This window comes from Microtus oregoni, unplaced genomic scaffold (genome assembly GCF_018167655.1).
Source record: "Microtus oregoni isolate MIOR12 unplaced genomic scaffold, Mior012 000007F_ref0000211, whole genome shotgun sequence".
Classification (NCBI taxonomy): Eukaryota; Metazoa; Chordata; class Mammalia; order Rodentia; family Cricetidae; genus Microtus; species Microtus oregoni.
Genome location: NW_024543066.1, coordinates 13,959,524 through 13,977,038, shown reverse-complemented (window position 1 = coordinate 13,977,038; position 17,515 = coordinate 13,959,524). Strand labels below are relative to the sequence as shown.

The 17,515-nt window shown below is 40.9% G+C and overlaps 1 protein-coding gene across 4 annotated transcripts in view; it reads left to right on the top strand.

Annotated features, from left to right (window-relative positions):
- Lims1 (LIM zinc finger domain containing 1) overlaps nucleotides 1–16,233 on the top strand; it is a 115,476-nt gene extending 99,243 nt beyond the window's left edge. For 2 of the 4 annotated variants that reach the window (XM_041655596.1, XM_041655592.1), the window contains exons 6-11: nucleotides 478–628; nucleotides 2,554–2,646; nucleotides 8,021–8,069; nucleotides 11,678–11,753; nucleotides 11,925–12,114; nucleotides 12,729–12,860. In XM_041655596.1, the coding sequence (XP_041511530.1) occupies nucleotides 478–628; nucleotides 2,554–2,646; nucleotides 8,021–8,069; nucleotides 11,678–11,753; nucleotides 11,925–12,072 (517 nt within the window). In that variant the 3' untranslated portion in view covers nucleotides 12,073–12,114; nucleotides 12,729–12,860. Of the gene's footprint in view, nucleotides 1–477; nucleotides 629–2,553; nucleotides 2,647–8,020; nucleotides 8,070–11,677; nucleotides 11,754–11,924; nucleotides 12,115–12,728 lie in introns of all 4 variants that reach the window. The other 2 variants (XM_041655593.1, XM_041655595.1) reach the window with 2 other exon arrangements.
- The last annotated feature ends 1,282 nt before the right edge of the window (nucleotides 16,234–17,515 follow it).

Here is a 17,515-nt window from a genome sequence, read left to right as displayed (position 1 = left end):
AAGAGCTCCTTAGCTAAGGGTGGGGCCTATTGTGCCCCTCACTCAATATAATTTATATTTTTATAATATTAAACACCTGTGTATCCCAGTCTGTCTCCAAGTTCACAGTCTTTTTTCTCAACCTCCCAAGTGTTGAGATTACAAATGTGGACTACTGTTCCTGAACCCAGCACTGTGAGTTTTAAGGAAGACAAATGGACTGAAATGTAATATGTTACTATATTATACAGCAGTGATAAACAGGACTGAAATGGCTGTGCCTGACCTCTTTTGTGTCTCACCTTTAATAAGACACTGGTAACAACCTGAAACCCAGGTTAATTCAGGTTTCTCAGATCACCATTAACGAGAAGATAAAAATTATTAAGAGATTGTTAGGATTATATCTTTTAAAATCTTATAAAGAAATTCCACTACCTCTGTTGGGTAACTGCTCAACTGTACAGTAGTATTCAATTAGATGTCTTTGGTGGACAGGAAGGAGCTGACTGCTGATGCCCGGGAGCTGAAAGGAGAGCTGTACTGTCTGCCATGTCATGATAAGATGGGGGTCCCTATCTGTGGCGCCTGTCGGAGGCCCATTGAAGGGCGAGTAGTGAATGCCATGGGCAAGCAATGGCATGTGGAGGTAAGTACAGTACTGCCAAAGGTGGCCAGTACTTTGTTTCTGTGCCTCAAGTACACCTGCAAGATAAGACCAGTTTAAAGACTAAATGTTGACATTTTTAAAAAACAGTTGGTTTTTGTCCTAATCTGTTTCTCTATCACTGTGATATAAAAACAAAAACTGCCCAAACCAAGTATGGTGGCATACTCCTTTAATCCAAGCACTTGGGAGGTAGAACCAGGAGGATATCTGTGAGTTCCAAGCTAGGTAGTGAGTTCCAGCTCAATCAGGACTACATAGAGAGACCCTGTCTCAAAAACAACAAAACAAATAACAACTGACCAAAAGCAACTTGGGAGAAGAAAAGGTTTATTATGGATTACAGGTTATTGTTCTTTGCAAAGTGAAGCCAAGTCAGGAACTCAAGTCAGAAACCTGGGTGCAGAAACTGGAGCTGAGACCAAGGAGAAATGCTGCTTCTTGGATTACTTCCCGGCTCATTGCCACCGAGCCACCTTCCTTAGACAGCCCAGGCTCATTTGCCCAGGGATGGCACCTCCCACAGTAAGTGTTCCCTCCCACGTCAATTAGCAAGCCTGAAGATAACCCACAGACGTGTCCACAGGCCAGTCTGGTGGAAACAGCTTCTTGTTATAGTCTAGTTTGTGTCAAGTTGACAGAGACTAACCAGTACAACTTAATAGTAAACAAAAATGTAGAACGCTGGAACATGACAGCATAATGCAGAATGTGTACTTTGTTCTAATCCTTGAGGCCGGGCAGTGGTGACACACACACACCTTAATCTCAGCACTTGATAGGCAGAGGCAGGTGGATCTCAATGAGTTTGAGGCCAGCCTGGTCTATTAAGTGAGTTCCAGGACAGCCAGGACTGTTAGAGAAACCCTGTCTCAGGGGGAAAAAAAAATCCTTCTTGAGGACAGGAATGTCACATGCAACAATTAGCTGTTCTCAGTGACAAATACTACTGGAATGTCCATCTCCTTTCATGTGTATTATTTAATAGTTTGTATTTTTCTTAAATATTTATTTATTTATTTATTTATTTAGTATACAGTATTCTGTATGTATGCCTGAAGGCCAGAAGAGGGCGCCAGACCTCTTTCAGATGGTTGTGAGCCACCACGTGGTTGCTGGGAATTGAACTCAGGACCTTTGGAAGAGCAGGCAATGCTCTTAACCACTGAGCCATCTCTCCAGCCCCTAATAGTTTGTATTTTTTAAAGATGATTTTATTGTAATTGTGTCGCAATTACAATTATGTAATTGTACCTGACCTGCATGTGTTGCTGGTGTCTGTGGAGGTCCGACAAGGTCATCAAATTCCCCCAAAATTGGAGTTAGGGATAGTCGTAAGTTTCAATACTGGTGCTGGAAACCAAACCCAGACCCTAATCCAGAGCTGCAGGTTCTTCCAACTGCTGAGCAGTTATCTTTTTGGTTTTTCAAGACAGGGTTTCTCTGTGTAGCCCTGACTGTTCTAGAACCCACTCTGTAGACCAGGCTAGCCTTCACCTCACAGAAATCTGCCTACCTCTGGTCCCCAGGACTGGATTTAAAGGTGTGTGCTACTACTACCTGGCACTGAGCGGTTATCTTAAGGTAACCCATTAGAGCCTCATAGACATTAGACCATAAAAGTAGCTGGTCTTGCCAGGTATGGTGGCACACACCTTTAATTCCAGCATTCAGGAACCAGAGGCAAGTAGCTATTTTTGAATTCTAGGCCAGCATGGTCTACACAGCAAGTTTAACATCAGAAAGTTAAAAGATCTACCTAGTGAGGTGCTATCACACAGAAAAATGGGAGGGAATCTGCTTATTAATCTTACTATCTTTTCTAAGAATTGGTTAACTTTGAGGTTACTTTGTTAGATAAATCAAATCATGGCATCTCGAAAAAAATCTATTCTTTGTTTTTCCAGCATTTTGTTTGTGCCAAATGTGAAAAGCCATTTCTTGGACATCGCCATTATGAGAGGAAGGGCTTGGCCTATTGCGAAACTCACTATAATCAGGTAATGATTATCCTTACTAGACACTTGATACATGCAAATCAAAACTCATCAATGTTTTGACTGTAGAGAAAGCACTTAGTCTACAGAGATGTGTTTTAAATCTTTGAGTTACTTTCTAAATAACATACCAACAATATCTATATATCTGCCTTTTCCCATAATCTCCATTTGCTTCCTCTGGGTACATTTGATTTTACTATATAAAAATAGACCTTTGTATCAAACATATCTTTTTTTTAAAAAGATTTATTTATGTATACAATGTTCTGCCTGCATGTATGCTTGCAGGCCAGAAGAGGACTCCAGATCTCATTGCGAATGGTTGTAAGCCACCATGTGGTTGCTGGGAATTGAACTGAGGACCTCTGGTAGAGCAGTCAGTGCTCTCAACCACTCAGCTATCTCTCCAGCCCCTAAAACACATATTTTTATGTACAGATATTTATGTACATTTAAATGTCTATAGTTTTGTTTTGTTTTTGGTTTGAGGTTTGCTTTTTTTTTCTTTTTTATTTGCATTTGCCCTATATGGGCATTGGATCCTCTGGGACTAAAGTTATAGATGATTATGAGCTGCTACAGGGATGCTGGGAATTGAACTTGGGTCCTCTCGAAGAGCAGCCAGTTCTCTTAACTATAGAGATGCTGCTGCAGCCCATAGATAGGTCTATGAATAATATTTGTATTAGTTCTTTGAGAATTTCATACAGTGTTTTGATCATCCACTCCCACCTCACTCTAATTTATTCTCCCAGATTGACCCCACCGTCCTACACCCTACATCTACTCTAGTTTGTGCTCCAATTTACATCTGGGTGTGAGGCTATCCACTGGCACATGGTCAACTTACAGGAGCTACATTTTTTTTCCTCTCTTTATTTTAATGATTTTTATTGAGCTCTACATTTTTCTCTGCTCCCCTCCCTGCCTCTCCCCTCCTCTTCAACCCTCTCCCATGGTCCTCATGCTCCCAATTTACTCAGAAGATCTTGTCTTTTTCTACTTCCCGTGTAGATTATATCTATGTAAGTCTCTCTAGGGTCCTCATTGTTGTCTAGGTTCTCTGGGATTGTGATTTGTAGGCTGGTTTTCTTTGCTTTATGTTTAAAAACCACCTATGAGTGAGTACATGTGATAATTGTCTTTCTGAGTCTGTGTTACTTCACACAAAAATGATGTTTTCTAGCTCCACCCATTTGTCTGCAAAATTCAAGCTGTCATTATTTTTTTCTTCTCTGTAATACTCCATTGTGTAAATGTGCCACATTTTCCTTATCTATTCTTCAGTCAAGAGGCATTTAGGTTGTTTCCAGGTTCTGGCTATGACAAACAATGCTGCTATAAATATAGTTGAGCACATGTCCTTGTGACATGGTTGAGCATCCTTTGGATATATACCCATAAGTGGTATTACTGGGTCTTGAGGAAGGTTGTTTCCTAATTTTCTGAGAAATCGCCACACTGACATCCAAAGGGGCTGTACCAGTTTGCACTCCCACCAGCAATGCAGAAGTGTTCCCTTCAACCCACAACCTCTCCAGCATAAGTTGTCATCAGTGTTTTCGATCTTGGCCATTCTTACAGGTGTAAGATGGAATTTCAGAGTTGTATTGATTTGCATTTCTCTGATGACTAAAGATGTTGAACATTTCCTTAAGTGTCTTTCAGCCATTTTAGATTCCTCTGTTGAGAATTCTCTGTTTAGGTCTGTATTCCATTTTTTATTGGATTATTTGTTCTTCTGATGATCAATTTCTTGAGTTCTTTCTATATTTTGGAGATCAGACCTCTGTCTGATGTGGGGTTGGTGAAGATCTTATCCCATCCTGTAGGCTGTCGTTTTGTTGACCGTGTTTTTTGCTTTACAGAAGCTTTTCAGTTTCAGAAGGTCTCATTTATTAGTAGTTTTTCTCAGTGTCGGTGCTACTGGGTTATATTTAGGAATTGGTCTCCTGTGCTAATACATTCAAGGGTACTTCCCACTTTTTCTTCTATGAGGTTCAGTGTGGCTGGCTTTATGTTGAGGTCTTTGATCCATTTGGACTTGAGTTTTATGCATGGTGATAGATACGGATCTGTTTTCATTCTTCTACATGTTGACATCCAGTTATGTCAGCACCGTTTGTTAAATATGCTTTCTTTTTTCCATTTGAAATTTTTTGCTTCTTTGTTAAAAATTAGGTGTTCGAAGATGTGTGGATTAATATCCAGGTCTTGATTCAGTTCCATTGGTCCTCCTGTCTGTTTTTTATGCCAATATCAGTCTGTTTTCAGTACTGTAGCTCTGTAGTAGAGTTTGAAGTCAGGGATTGTATGCCTCCAGAAATTCTTTTATTGTACAGGATTGTTTTGGCTATCCTGAGTTTTTTGCTTTTCCATATGAAGTGGAATATTGTTCTTTCAAGGTCTGTGAAGAATTTTGCTGGGATTTTGATGGGCATTGTGTTGAATCCGTAGATTGTTTTTGGTAAGATTGCCATTTTTACTATGTTAATTCTACCTACCCAAGAGCATGGGAGATCTTTCCACTTTCTGGTGTCTTCTTCAATTTCTGTTTTCAAAGATTTAAAGTTCTTGTCATACAAGTCTTCCACTTGTTTGGTTAGAGTTACTCTGAGATATTTTATGCTATTTGTGGCTATTGTGAAGGGTGATGTTTCTCTGATTTCTTTCTCAGCCCTTTTATCATCTCTGTACAGGAGGGCTACTGATTTTTTTTAAGTTAATCTTGTATCCTGCTACATTACTGAAAGTGTTTATGAGTTGTAGAAGTTCTTTGACACAATTGTTGGGGTAACTTATGTAAACTATCATATCATCAGCAAATAGTTTGACTTCTTCTTTTCCAATTTGTATCCCTTAGATCTCCTTTTGTTGTCTTATTGCTCTAGCTAGGACCTCAAGAACTATATTGAATAGATAGGGAGAGAGTGGACAACCTTGTCCTTTTCCTGATTTCAGTGGGATTGCTGAGAGTTTCTTTCCATTTAGTTTGATGTTGGCTGTTGGCTTGCTGTATATTACCTTTATTATGTTTAGGTATGTTCCTTATATCCCTGAGGAGCTACACTCTTAAGGAAGGTTCACTCTCCTAACTCCAGAAGCCATCAACTGTCTTAGCTCCTCAGTTAGGGGTCAGGTAGAGTAGCAATCTATGGAAGTTTTGGGTCAAGAAATGAGGCGTTGGTGCTGCCTCTCCATCCACCATTAAAGGATGGAGAAAGCTCTGGACCAGGTCACCGAGCCATGGCATCAGGAAGCCTTCCACATCCAAGAGAGAGAGAAAGAGAGAAGTGTGCTACCTTTCCTCCTCCCTTGCTTTTTAAGAGGTCACGTATCCCCAAAGAAGACCGTGCCCATCAGGCTGACCCACTCCATTCCGTTCATCATTAGACCGAATGGCAAATTCCCACAACAATCAGGACTTTTATGTTTTGGTTGTGAGCCATCACTCCAGCCCCAGGGCTTTAAATAGTAAAAATTGGATGCAGCTAGGTTCCTTTCCCCAGTATGTTTCAGTGTATATTTCCCTAGAGTACAAATCTTTTTTATATAGCACATTTATCAGTATTGTTACAATAATTTTTCCAGTTTATGGGATATTTTACTCTTTTGGTTTTTTTCAGGGGCCCACCACCCATCTCCCAAATAAATCACACGGAGGCTTATTATTACTTGTGAATGCCCAGCCTCAGCTTGGCTTGTTTCTTGCCAACTTTTCTTATCTTAAATTATTCTGACCACCTTTTCCCTCTGGATTTTTATCTTTCTTACTTCTATATATCTTACTTTCCTTCTTGCTCTGTGACTTGTTGGGTGTTTGGTCCGGATGTCCTCCTCTTCTTTTCCTCCTCATTCTCATTTCTCCTTCTATTTATCCTCTCTGCCTGCTAGCCCTGCCTATCCTTGCTCCTGCCTCACTATTTGCCATTCATCTCTTTATTAGGACCATGAGGTGTTTTAGACAAGCACAGTAACACAGCTTCACAGAGCTAAACAAATGGAGCTGTAGCTAAAGTTACACACCTGAAAATAATATTTCCCAACACTTATCCCTTAGGCATTTACTTATCTATTTATCTAGAGACAGGGCTCACTGTATTACTGCAACAGCCTGCCAGGTGTTGGGATGCATCACTGCACACAGCCCAGTAATGTTCTTTTGTTGTTGTTATTTTGTTTCTGTTTTTGCAGACAGGGTTTCTTTTTGTAGCCTCGACTGTCCTGGCACTCACTCTGTAAACCAGTCTGGCCTCTAATTCACAGAGATCTGCCTGCCTCTGCCTCCTGAGTGCTGGGATTAAAGGCGTGCGCCACCACCAGGCTTTAATAATGTTCTTATAGCATTTTTGTTTCCTGCTTTAAGACTAGTGTTATTCTAGTATTGTGATAGTTCTTCAGCATCTTCAATATGGGACATCTCCAGTCTCTTTAATTGGTTTCTTTTCCCTTGGTCTCCTCTACTGGTTCTTTGTTACTATTCTGGGGCTATGGCTCTTGGCTAGAATCTGAACAGGTAGTGGTGGTATAATCTCCTTAGCGCCTCTCCTCTGTTCATTACTGCTCCATTGGTCCCATCCAGGCTTGATGTTGGCTATATCTACACTGTGAGTTGCTGTTTCCCGCTTCTTTATATCCAACAACCTGTGGACAATCACTTTCTGACTGAAAATGTCCTGCTTTTCGGCAGTTTTTCTTTCTTTCTTTTTTTTTTTTTTTGTTCTTTGTTTGTTTGTTTTTTCGATTTGGTGACATGCAGTAATTCTGCCTGCTTTGGTTGGAAATGATACTTACCCTGTCTAATGCCCTCCCTACTCAGTTGGCCATTGGCACTCTGCTTGAACAGCTGCCATCCTCCCTTTCTGGGCATAGTTTGTTTATCCATTTCTTATCTGTAAGGACTTCAAGGTTCTTGGGGTTTTTTTTTATAAATTATTTTGATGCTCAAATTGTCACTAGAAAAATAAGTTTAAGTGATGAAAAGTGAATGATTTTTTTATTGTAAGTAATCATTTACTAATTTTCTTTAGTAAAAATAAATTCTAAAATTTAGTTGCTAGCCACTTGTTTTTCAGTGGTAAACAGGAATGACAGAGATGGTATGAATACTTATTGTTAGAAAACTTAATTTCAGGGGCTGGAGAGATGGCTCAGAGGTTAAGAGCACTGGCTGCTCTTCCAGAAGTCCTGAGTTCAATTCCCAGCAACCACATGGTGGCTCACAACCATCTGTAATGAGATCTGGTGCCCTCTTCTGGCCTGCAGACATACACACAGACAGAACACTGTATACATAATAAATAAATCAATCTTTTAAAAAACTTAATTTCAACACACTTTGAGCTTTCACCACTTGTTCTCATCTTATCCTCAGCTATTTGGTGATGTTTGCTTCCACTGCAACCGCGTCATAGAAGGTGATGGTATGTATCGTGTGAGGATGGGACAGTGGCATAAAACACTTGGGTAGAATGACAAGAGAAAGAAGCTAATGGGCTGTGATGTGGTCATTATCAGTTGTTCCCTCTTGGTATGCGTCTCAAGTGCGCTACAGCAGAGAGCTGGGCTAACGAGGCAGAACAGCTGCTGTGAGCTGTGTACTGGGTTGCTAGGACTTGCTGCATGGGCTAACCAGGCAGGGCAGATTGGCTACAACATGGGGAAAGCAGCTGTGTTTGCTAATGGTCACTAACCAGCCCTGCCAGAGTTCTAAACACTGTTTACTGCATGCTTTCTAGTTCTCAGTAGACATCACCTAGTCAGGAAATGCTTTGTGGAAAACCACAGTTAGTAGCAACGTTAGTCCGGGAGCCATCTTTAGTGCCATGGCAAGTCAGCTTAGCTGTGGAGACACTTGAAAGGACAAAGGAAGTGTGTCATCTTTCAAACACCCCTCACAGTCAGATAAAGTCTGATGTTTAAAATTTTTATCTGGCACTCGGGAGGCAGAGGCAGGCGGATCTCTGTGAGTTCGAGACCAGCCTGGTCTACAAGAGCTAGTTCCAGGACAGGCTCCAAAACCACAGAGAAACCCTGTCTCGAAAAACCAAAATAAAATAAAATAAAATAAAAATAAAATAAAATTTTTATCTGATTCATATTTCTTTGGTGGGCCAACAGCAGTAGAGGCAGAGACACAGCAGAGAGGTTGTTGGGTGTCAAGCCTTGTCAGAAAAGCTCATCTGAACCACATGGGACAGGTGGGCTACTGCCCACCGTGCTGAGAGGGGATAGTATTTGGTGTCTCCAGTTTGTAAGTAAAGAAAAATTAAAAGCTAAAAAAGGCAAAATAGGGCTGGGGAGATGCCTCAGAGGGTCAATACGTGTGTGATCATGAAAGCAGACTTCTGTCCTCAGCACTGTCGGTGCTGCCTGCCCAGTGCCACCAGAGCAGGCTGACGACCAGACTGGCTATAGTGGCTGCTGAGTTCAACTAAGAGACCTTTCCTCAACTAAGAAGATAGAGAGTGATCAAAGAAAATTCCCGTGTCAATGTCAGGATCTTTTCACATAGATCCACAGGTGCCTGTGTACCACAATGTTAGGATCTTTTCACATAGATCACAGGTGCCTGTGCACCACAATGTCAGGATCACATAGATCACAGATGCCTGTGTACCCACAATGTCAGGATCACATAGATCACAGATGCCTGTGCACCCACAATGTCAGGATCTTTTCACATAGATCACAGGTGCCTGTGCACCACAATGTCAGGATCTTTTCACATAGATCACAGGTGCCTGTGCACCACAATGTCAGGATCACATAGATCACAGGTGCCTGTGCACCCACAATGTCAGGATCACATAGATCACAGGTGCCTGTGTACCCACAATGTCAAGATCTTTTCACATAGATCACAGGTGCCTGTGCACCACAATGTCAGGATCACATAGATCACAGATGCCTGTGCACCCACAAGTCAGGTTCACATAGATCACAGGTGCCTGTGCACCACAATGTCAGGATCTTTTCACATAGATCACAGGTGCCTGTGCACCACAATGTCAGGATCACATAGATCACAGGTGCCTGTGCACCCACAATGTCAGGATCACATAGATCACAGGTGCCTGTGCACCCACAATGTCAGGATCACATAGATCACAGATGCCTGTGCACCACAATATCAGGATCTTTTCACATAGATCACAGGTGCCTGTGCACCCACAATGTCAGGATCACATAGATCACAGGTGCCTGTGCACCCACAATGTCAGGATCACATAGATCACAGGTGCCTGTGCACCACAATGTCAGGATCTTTTCACATAGATCACAGGTGCCTGTGCACCACAATGTCAGGATCACATAGATCACAGGTGCCTGTGTACCACAATGTCAGGATCTTTTCACATAGATCACAGGTGCCTGTGCACCCACAATGTCAGAATCACATAGATCACAGGTGCCTGTGCACCCACAATGTCAGGATCACATAGATCACAGATGCCTGTGCACCACAATGTCAGGATCACATAGATCACAGATGCCTGTGCACCACAATGTAAGGATCACATAGATCACAGGTGCCTGTGCACCCACAATGTCAGGATCACATAGATCACAGATGCCTGTGCACCACAATGTCAGGATCACATAGATCACAGATGCCTGTGCACCACAATGTCAGGATCACATAGATCACAGATGCCTGTGCACCACAATGTCAGGATCACATAGATCACAGGTGCCTGTGCACCCACAATGTCAGGATCACATAGATCACAGATGCCTGTGCACCCACAATGTCAGGATCACATAGATTACAGATGCCTGTGCACCCACAAGTCAGGATCTTTTCACATAGATCACAGGTGCCTGTGCACCCACAATGTCAGGATCACATAGATCACAGGTGCCTGTGCACCCAGAATGTCAGGATCACATAGATCACAGATGCCTGTGCACCACAATGTCAGGATCACATAGATCACAGATGCCTGTGCACCACAATGTCAGGATCACATAGATCACAGATGCCTGTGCACCACAATGTCAGGATCTTTTCACATAGATCACAGGTGCCTGTGCACCCACAATTTCAGGATCACATAGATCACAGGTGCCTGTGCACCACAATGTCAGGATCTTTTCACATAGATCCACAGATGCCTGTGTGCCCACTCATGCACCGTACACAAAGACAAATGTGAAAAAGAAAAAACGGCTTAAATTGAAAGCTATCTCTTTTTGTTTTTTTGAGACAGGGTTTCTTTGTTTAGCAGTCCCAGCAGTCCTGGAACTAGTTCTGGTAGACCAGGCTGACCTCGAATTCATGGAGATCCGCCTGCCTCTGCCTATTAAGTGCTGGGATTAAAGGCATGCACTGGTGAAACCTATCTTTTTTTTTTTTTTTTTTTGGTTTTTCGAGACAGGGTTTCTCTGTGGCTTTGGAGCCTTTCCTAGAACTAGCTCTTATAGATCAGGCTGGCCTTGAACTCAGAGATCCTCCTGCCTCTGCTGGGATTTAAGGTGTATGCCACCACTGCCCAGCCATCCTATCTTTTTAATAATGTTTTAAAAAAAGTAGCTAGGCTTTCGGTGGCATATGCCTTTAATCCCAGAACTCAGAAGGCAGACACAGGCAAAGCTCTATGAGTTTGAGGCCAGCCTGTTCCACATATAGTGAGTTCCAGGACAGCCAAGAGCAACATAATCAGACCCTGCCTCAAAAAATCAAACAAAAGTGAAAAAAAATAGCCATAATAAAAAAATTAGATTTGTTGGAAGCATGTTAATAGCATTAAGTTTTTTGACTGTGTTTTTGCAAGAAAAAAGACCTTTTTCCATGCTTGGTGATACACAGAATCAGGGAAGCTAAGGTGGGGAGATCAGGAGTTCTCTCTAGCCTGGGCTACAGAGTAGGACCCTGTATCAGAAATAAAGGAACCTATCCAGAAAGAAGGCTTGAGCTCCTCCTCCAGGTACCTGGGAACAGCCCTCTTTGTTCTTTCGGGTTGAAAACTGAAGCCCCTCTTTCCTCAGTGAAATGCTCCCGTGTGATTGGATCTTTTTTTTTTCCTAGTGGTCTCTGCGCTCAACAAGGCCTGGTGTGTGAGCTGCTTTGCCTGTTCCACCTGCAATACCAAACTGACGCTCAAGTGAGTCCTTAGTCTAGCCCATCTTGACTGCTCAAGCTACAAGTTTTCAGATGCCATTTAGAATCTAAAAAGGGAAGTGATTGATGCCTGTCTCTTCTTTCTCCTGAATCCTAAATGTAAATGTTCTTCTTTAATTGTTCCTGTTCTGTCCCTTCTTTGTTCTACTCAAAGGGATAAGTTTGTTGAAATTGATCTAAAGCCAGTCTGCAAATACTGTTATGAGAAAATGCCAGAAGAGTTTAAGAGGCGACTTGCCAAACGGGAGAGAGAAGCAAAGGATAAGGACAAGCAGAGAAAGAGAAAGCCAGTGTGTCTGTAAACGTTCTGTCCCTTCTACGTCATTCTCATTGCTTCTCCTGTGGTTAGTCTTTTAGGATGCCGCTCTTTTCTGCTTATCTTTTTGTTCTTTTTTTTTTTTTGGCATGTTCTTGTGGCCATCAGAGATTGAAATACTTGATACTTGTCCTGTTCTTTTGCCCATTACAAGTATAAAACTTATAATGGCATTCATACTTAACAATGGCTTGTGTGCACATGCTTGTCCCATCTGTGGGCATAACTAAACCACTTTCCCAATGTTTTCTTAGAACAAAAGCTATATTGTAGGTAAAAGTTTAAATATTCCTACTTCAGCCAGGTGGTGATGGCACATACATTTAATCCCAGCACTGAGGAAGCAGAGGCAGGCAGATCTCTGTGAACTTAAGGCCAGCCTGGTCTCCCAAGTGCCGATATTAAAGGTTTATGACACCATTGCCTAATTTACCAATCCTTCTATACATTTACTACATTCAGAATTGAGATTAGAATTATAGTTCTTTACTGACATGAATATAGATATTTTATATAGTGTGTTATATGGTGTCTTATTTATATGTAGTTTAGCGAATTTATGTCACATTATCTGTGTGTGTGTGTATGTGTGTGTATGCTGGATACATTTCCACTAATTTTTTTATATATAATTATCTTTAGGAATAAATTTGTGGAGTTTGACATGAAACCAGTCTGCAAGAAGTGCTATGAGAAATTTCCATTGGAGCTGAAGAAAAGACTTAAGAAACTAGCTGAGACCTTAGGAAGAAAGTAACTTCTGGTTTAACCAATATTACTTAGCTTGATCCACCCTTAACTAAAGATGCATCAAAGCATTAGAGAGAATTTTTTTTTCGTTTTCCTTTTCTGATTTAAAAAGAAAAAAATGTTTATTCCCATGTAAAACACAGATGAAATCAGGACTTTAGCCTTAGCAGTCTGTGGACATTAAATGCTATATAGCGGGATTAAAAAAAAAAAAGAAAAGAAAAGAAAACATGTTAAAGGATAATTTTAATTAATCCCTGTCCTCCAAATAAATTTAACTCTTCAAAATTAAAGCACTCTGCTCCACGAGCCAACGCTGGGTCTGTGTAGAAAGAGAACTCACTCCCATGAGTTGTCCTCTCACCTCCACAGTCACCTGAGTGCTGAGCCTTGTTTCCAAAAACAAAAAGTGGCTGTGCACGTGATAGTACCTGTGTGCTAGTACCTGTGCTTCATACATAATCTGACTTGCCTCGCCTTAGAAAACTGCATCCCCTAATCAGGAATGTGAGATGTTTCATATAATACCAAATAAAAATAAATACTTTGACTAAGATTTATAAAGAGTCAGCTTTTACATGGCTCAGATTTTAAAAGACTCCAAACTTTGCTTTCTTTTATCTCATAAGAAAATATTTTCTTAGGCTGGAGAGGTGGCTCAGTGGTAAAGAGCACTGGCTGCTCTTCCAGAGATCCTGAGTTCAATTCCCAGCAACCACATGGTGGCTCACAACCATCTGCAATGAGATCTGGTGCCCTCTTCTGGCTTGCTTGTCTACCTGCAGGCAGAATACTGTATACATAATAAATAAATAAAATCTTATAAAAAAAAGAAAATAATTTCTCACTCATATACTGGAGAAGGCTATAGGAAAGATAAGTAAACTACCAAAATAATTCCTATGCACTCCTAGTGTGTTTATCCAGTTAGTGTTGTAAAAAGGAACATGCGTATTACTAAGAAGCAAAAATATTTCAAAAAGACTTGAATATTGGTCAAATCACTATGCTTAGTTTTCTGTTTTGTGCTCCTTATGAGCTTCTTTCTTTGTACAGTTACTTAACACAGTTGCTGTAACTACTGGTATATCTTTTACATTGTTGAGCAAATCAAAGCTATACCAGTTATCTTGAAAATGTTGCACACTTTGTGATATTGGGAAAATGAATCATTTTAAAAAATATGTTATACAATTATACTTTTAAGCTAATGTAAAATATGTAGTATTCAAATAGGACATGAGATGAACTATTATGCAGCTTGGAATGTATCACTTTCAAAAGTGGGTGTGAGTCAGGGATGGCAGCACTGGCCTTTAATCCCTGCACTCTGCATGCAGAGGAGGACAGAGCTCTGAGAGTCCTAAGCCAGCTGAGGACTCTTGTTTCAGAAAATGTGGATGTGCACGTCATAGTACCTGTGTGCTAATATCTGTGCTTCATACATAATCTGACTTTCCTTGCCTTAGAAAACTGCATCCCCTAATCAGGAATGCTAGATATTTCATATAATACCAAATAAAAATACTTTGAGATTTGTAAATTTAGAATCATTCATCACTGATAAACTTTAAAAATTCTTTCTCAGGAAGCCAGTGGAAACTAATACTTGTCCTCTTATTAGAATGATGTTGATACATGTGTTAGTTTTTTTCATTTCAAATGTTGTAATTGGGTTTTATCTACTATAAGATAGTAAAAAGGTATAAATAATACTTTCAGATTGAAAGAGAGTGGTAAGAATATTAACTTCAGGTAAAACTCAGTTCTATTTTATGAAAGTTTTTATTCTGAAATGTCTGGACCATTCTTTTTGTATAAACTCAATATGCAAAAGTATGAACATTTTAAAGATGTTTCTGTTGCTAACATGTTACTTTTTTTTTTCTAAGTTACCAAGATATATATAGCCAACATTGCTGGGTATGGTGACTCACACTGTCGTCTCTGCACTTAGGAGGCAGGAAGATCGCCATGAGTTGGAGGCCAGGCCTAGTTACGGTGTGAGATGCTGTCCCCCAAGACACCCCAGAAACAACAACACTAGTATATCATTTTGCCATTAAGGCTATCTCAGGGGCCTAGGAAATAGCTCAGTCAGTAAAGTACTTGGGCGTTAGGACCTGACTTTGACATGGAGGTGAGCAGATCCACTGTACTCACTGGGTTGCCAACCCAGCCTAACTGGTGAGCCCCAGATCTAAGAGGCTCTTGCTTCATTCTCTCAAATGAAGCAAGGTGGGCGGCTCCTGAGGAATGACACCCAAGATAGACATCTGGCCTCCACGTACACATATACTTATCACACATTCAGAAATACATACTCAGACATATATACAAAAAAGGATATCTCAGGATGCTATTACTCTGCCATTAAAATGTTTGTAATCATGAATTTTTTTAAAATACTTGGTTATGCACATTATAGAATGAATACATTTCTGCTTTCAGATAACTAACTTGTAGCCAGTTACTTTATTTTTTAATTTTCTTTTGGGATTAAGAAAATTATAAGTGATTAAAAACAATACATGCTTTGTGTTTGTTTAGCAGTTTAAAATTGTCTTTGACAATAAGAACCAAAATTACTTCAGTGTGCCTTTGTCAGCTAATAATGACAAGCAATGAGTACCTTAAAGGTGTTTATGAAGAAGTATTATACACGCATTTAGGCAAGTAGAATTTGTAGTCTAGGGTCTTGATGCTATGTACCTCACTAGCTATACGAAGCAGAAAAGCAAGCATTCACATGCTTCCCCCATCGCTTTAGAGATGTATGGCCTGAGCCATTGCTTACACATCTTACATGTCATCCGTAGCCAGAGTCCCCGCTGCCGTCTTTGCTCAGTCCTCTTCAGACAGGACTCTTCAAGTTTGACTTGGTGGTTATATGATACTTCATCAAGAGATGGTGCTTCTCTCTGTGGGGGTATCATTGGAGCCCTTAGTGCGGAAGAAGATGGAGAGGTTTAACTGGGGCAAAGACAGACTTGGTCCAGTTCCTGTTTGTTGTTGGGTTCACTGGCTACTGGTATTTGCTAGTGGACATCTCTGTTTGAATTTTTAGGGGCAATCTGAAATAATTGTGCTTATAACATTTTTAAGTGCCCTTTTTGTCCATAGTTCTCCTAATATAATGGGAAAAATGGAAACACATAAAATATTTTTTTTGTGTCATGTTCAAAGCCTTATTAACACTGAAATAGGTCATTTTGCTTCATCCATTTGCCAAAGTAGCCAATTCCAAGTTAAGGAAACTTTGACATAGGCTGACAATATTCTTGTATTTTATTTTAGAGTGTAAGCTTAATGGCTGGAAATTATATCAATAATTGTGCTTTTTATGTATCAACCATTGCTGTATACTTTTGGTGCTTAATAAATGTTCATAATTATCCATAATGTGTTATGTGTCATTTAGTTTGACCTCTTTGAAGACTCCAATATTCAGTGTTATATCATAGAAATATTCACATATATGGGCAAAGGCTCCTTGCAGGAGTTTAGATAACCCCAAAACAACTGCATCACAGCCAAGTCACACTTAGCATAGGAGAGCCTCCCCAAAGCTGCATAAATGGAGCCCGCACCCTTAGTTACCTTTCTCCTGCCTGCTCTAGCACTTCTCACAACCGTGTGCACTGGGGCTGAATCACATGCATCTGTGGGTGTGTTGTGGAAGAGGGAAGGAGTGGCTGTGCCTCAGGTGAGGGCCTAATGACCTCCCTGACACTCCTGCTGTGAGGAAACTCAGTAGCCTGTCTTGCTCGGGAGATCTTGCGGGTAATTAGTAGCTTTGATTAAGATGATGCTTGCTGGTTTACTCCAAGGCTAGCATTCCACAATGCCACAGAAAGTGTTGGATGTCAGGATAAATGCTAATGTTTTTCAGTTCTGGGGACCCATCCCAAACCTGGCCTTGTGTTGCTAGATATACCAATTCATTTTCACATTGACCAGGTGCCTGACAAGAAGCAACTTAAGGGATAAAGAATCTCTCGTCATGAGAAAACATGAGTCAGCTTGCTCACATCTGAGCAGATGAGGAAGTAGACAGAGGCCTCAGCTGGAATCTGGTCTTGGCTCTAACCCCTAAAACCTACCCACTGGGGCCCTGTGGAGATAGTCAGCCATAACAGTGAACACTGCCACTGAACTGAATGCCTAACTAACATTTTTCATGTCTTTTTTTATTTTATGCATGTGAGTGTTTTGCCTGTATGCTTATATGGGCATCATGTGTATCACTGGTTCCAGAAAAGGAGTTCCCATCTAATTCCCCTGAAACTGGACGGTTGTGAGCAACCATATGGCTACTGAACCTAGGACATCTTCAAGAGAAGTAAATGCTCTTTATCACTGAGCCGTTTTTCCAGCCCCCATTTTTTTATGTTTTGACATAAATCTGAACATAAAATCTAGACACCTGCACCATGCCTGTCGGGAAGATGCTCACAGCCAGAGCGTTTCTCTTCCAGTATTCAACCTTTCTTGGACAAAACTGCTTTAAATTTGCTACACTTGGGAGCTCCGTAGGTTCTGAGTTGAGTCATGCATCTCTTTTCCTCCCTCTCAGATGTCTCTATGTGGCACAATGGCAGGACTGCTGGAGAGGGGAGGCTTCCTGGGAGAGCTGGATGGTATGAGAAATGGGAACTTGCTGGGAAGGAGGCCAGCAG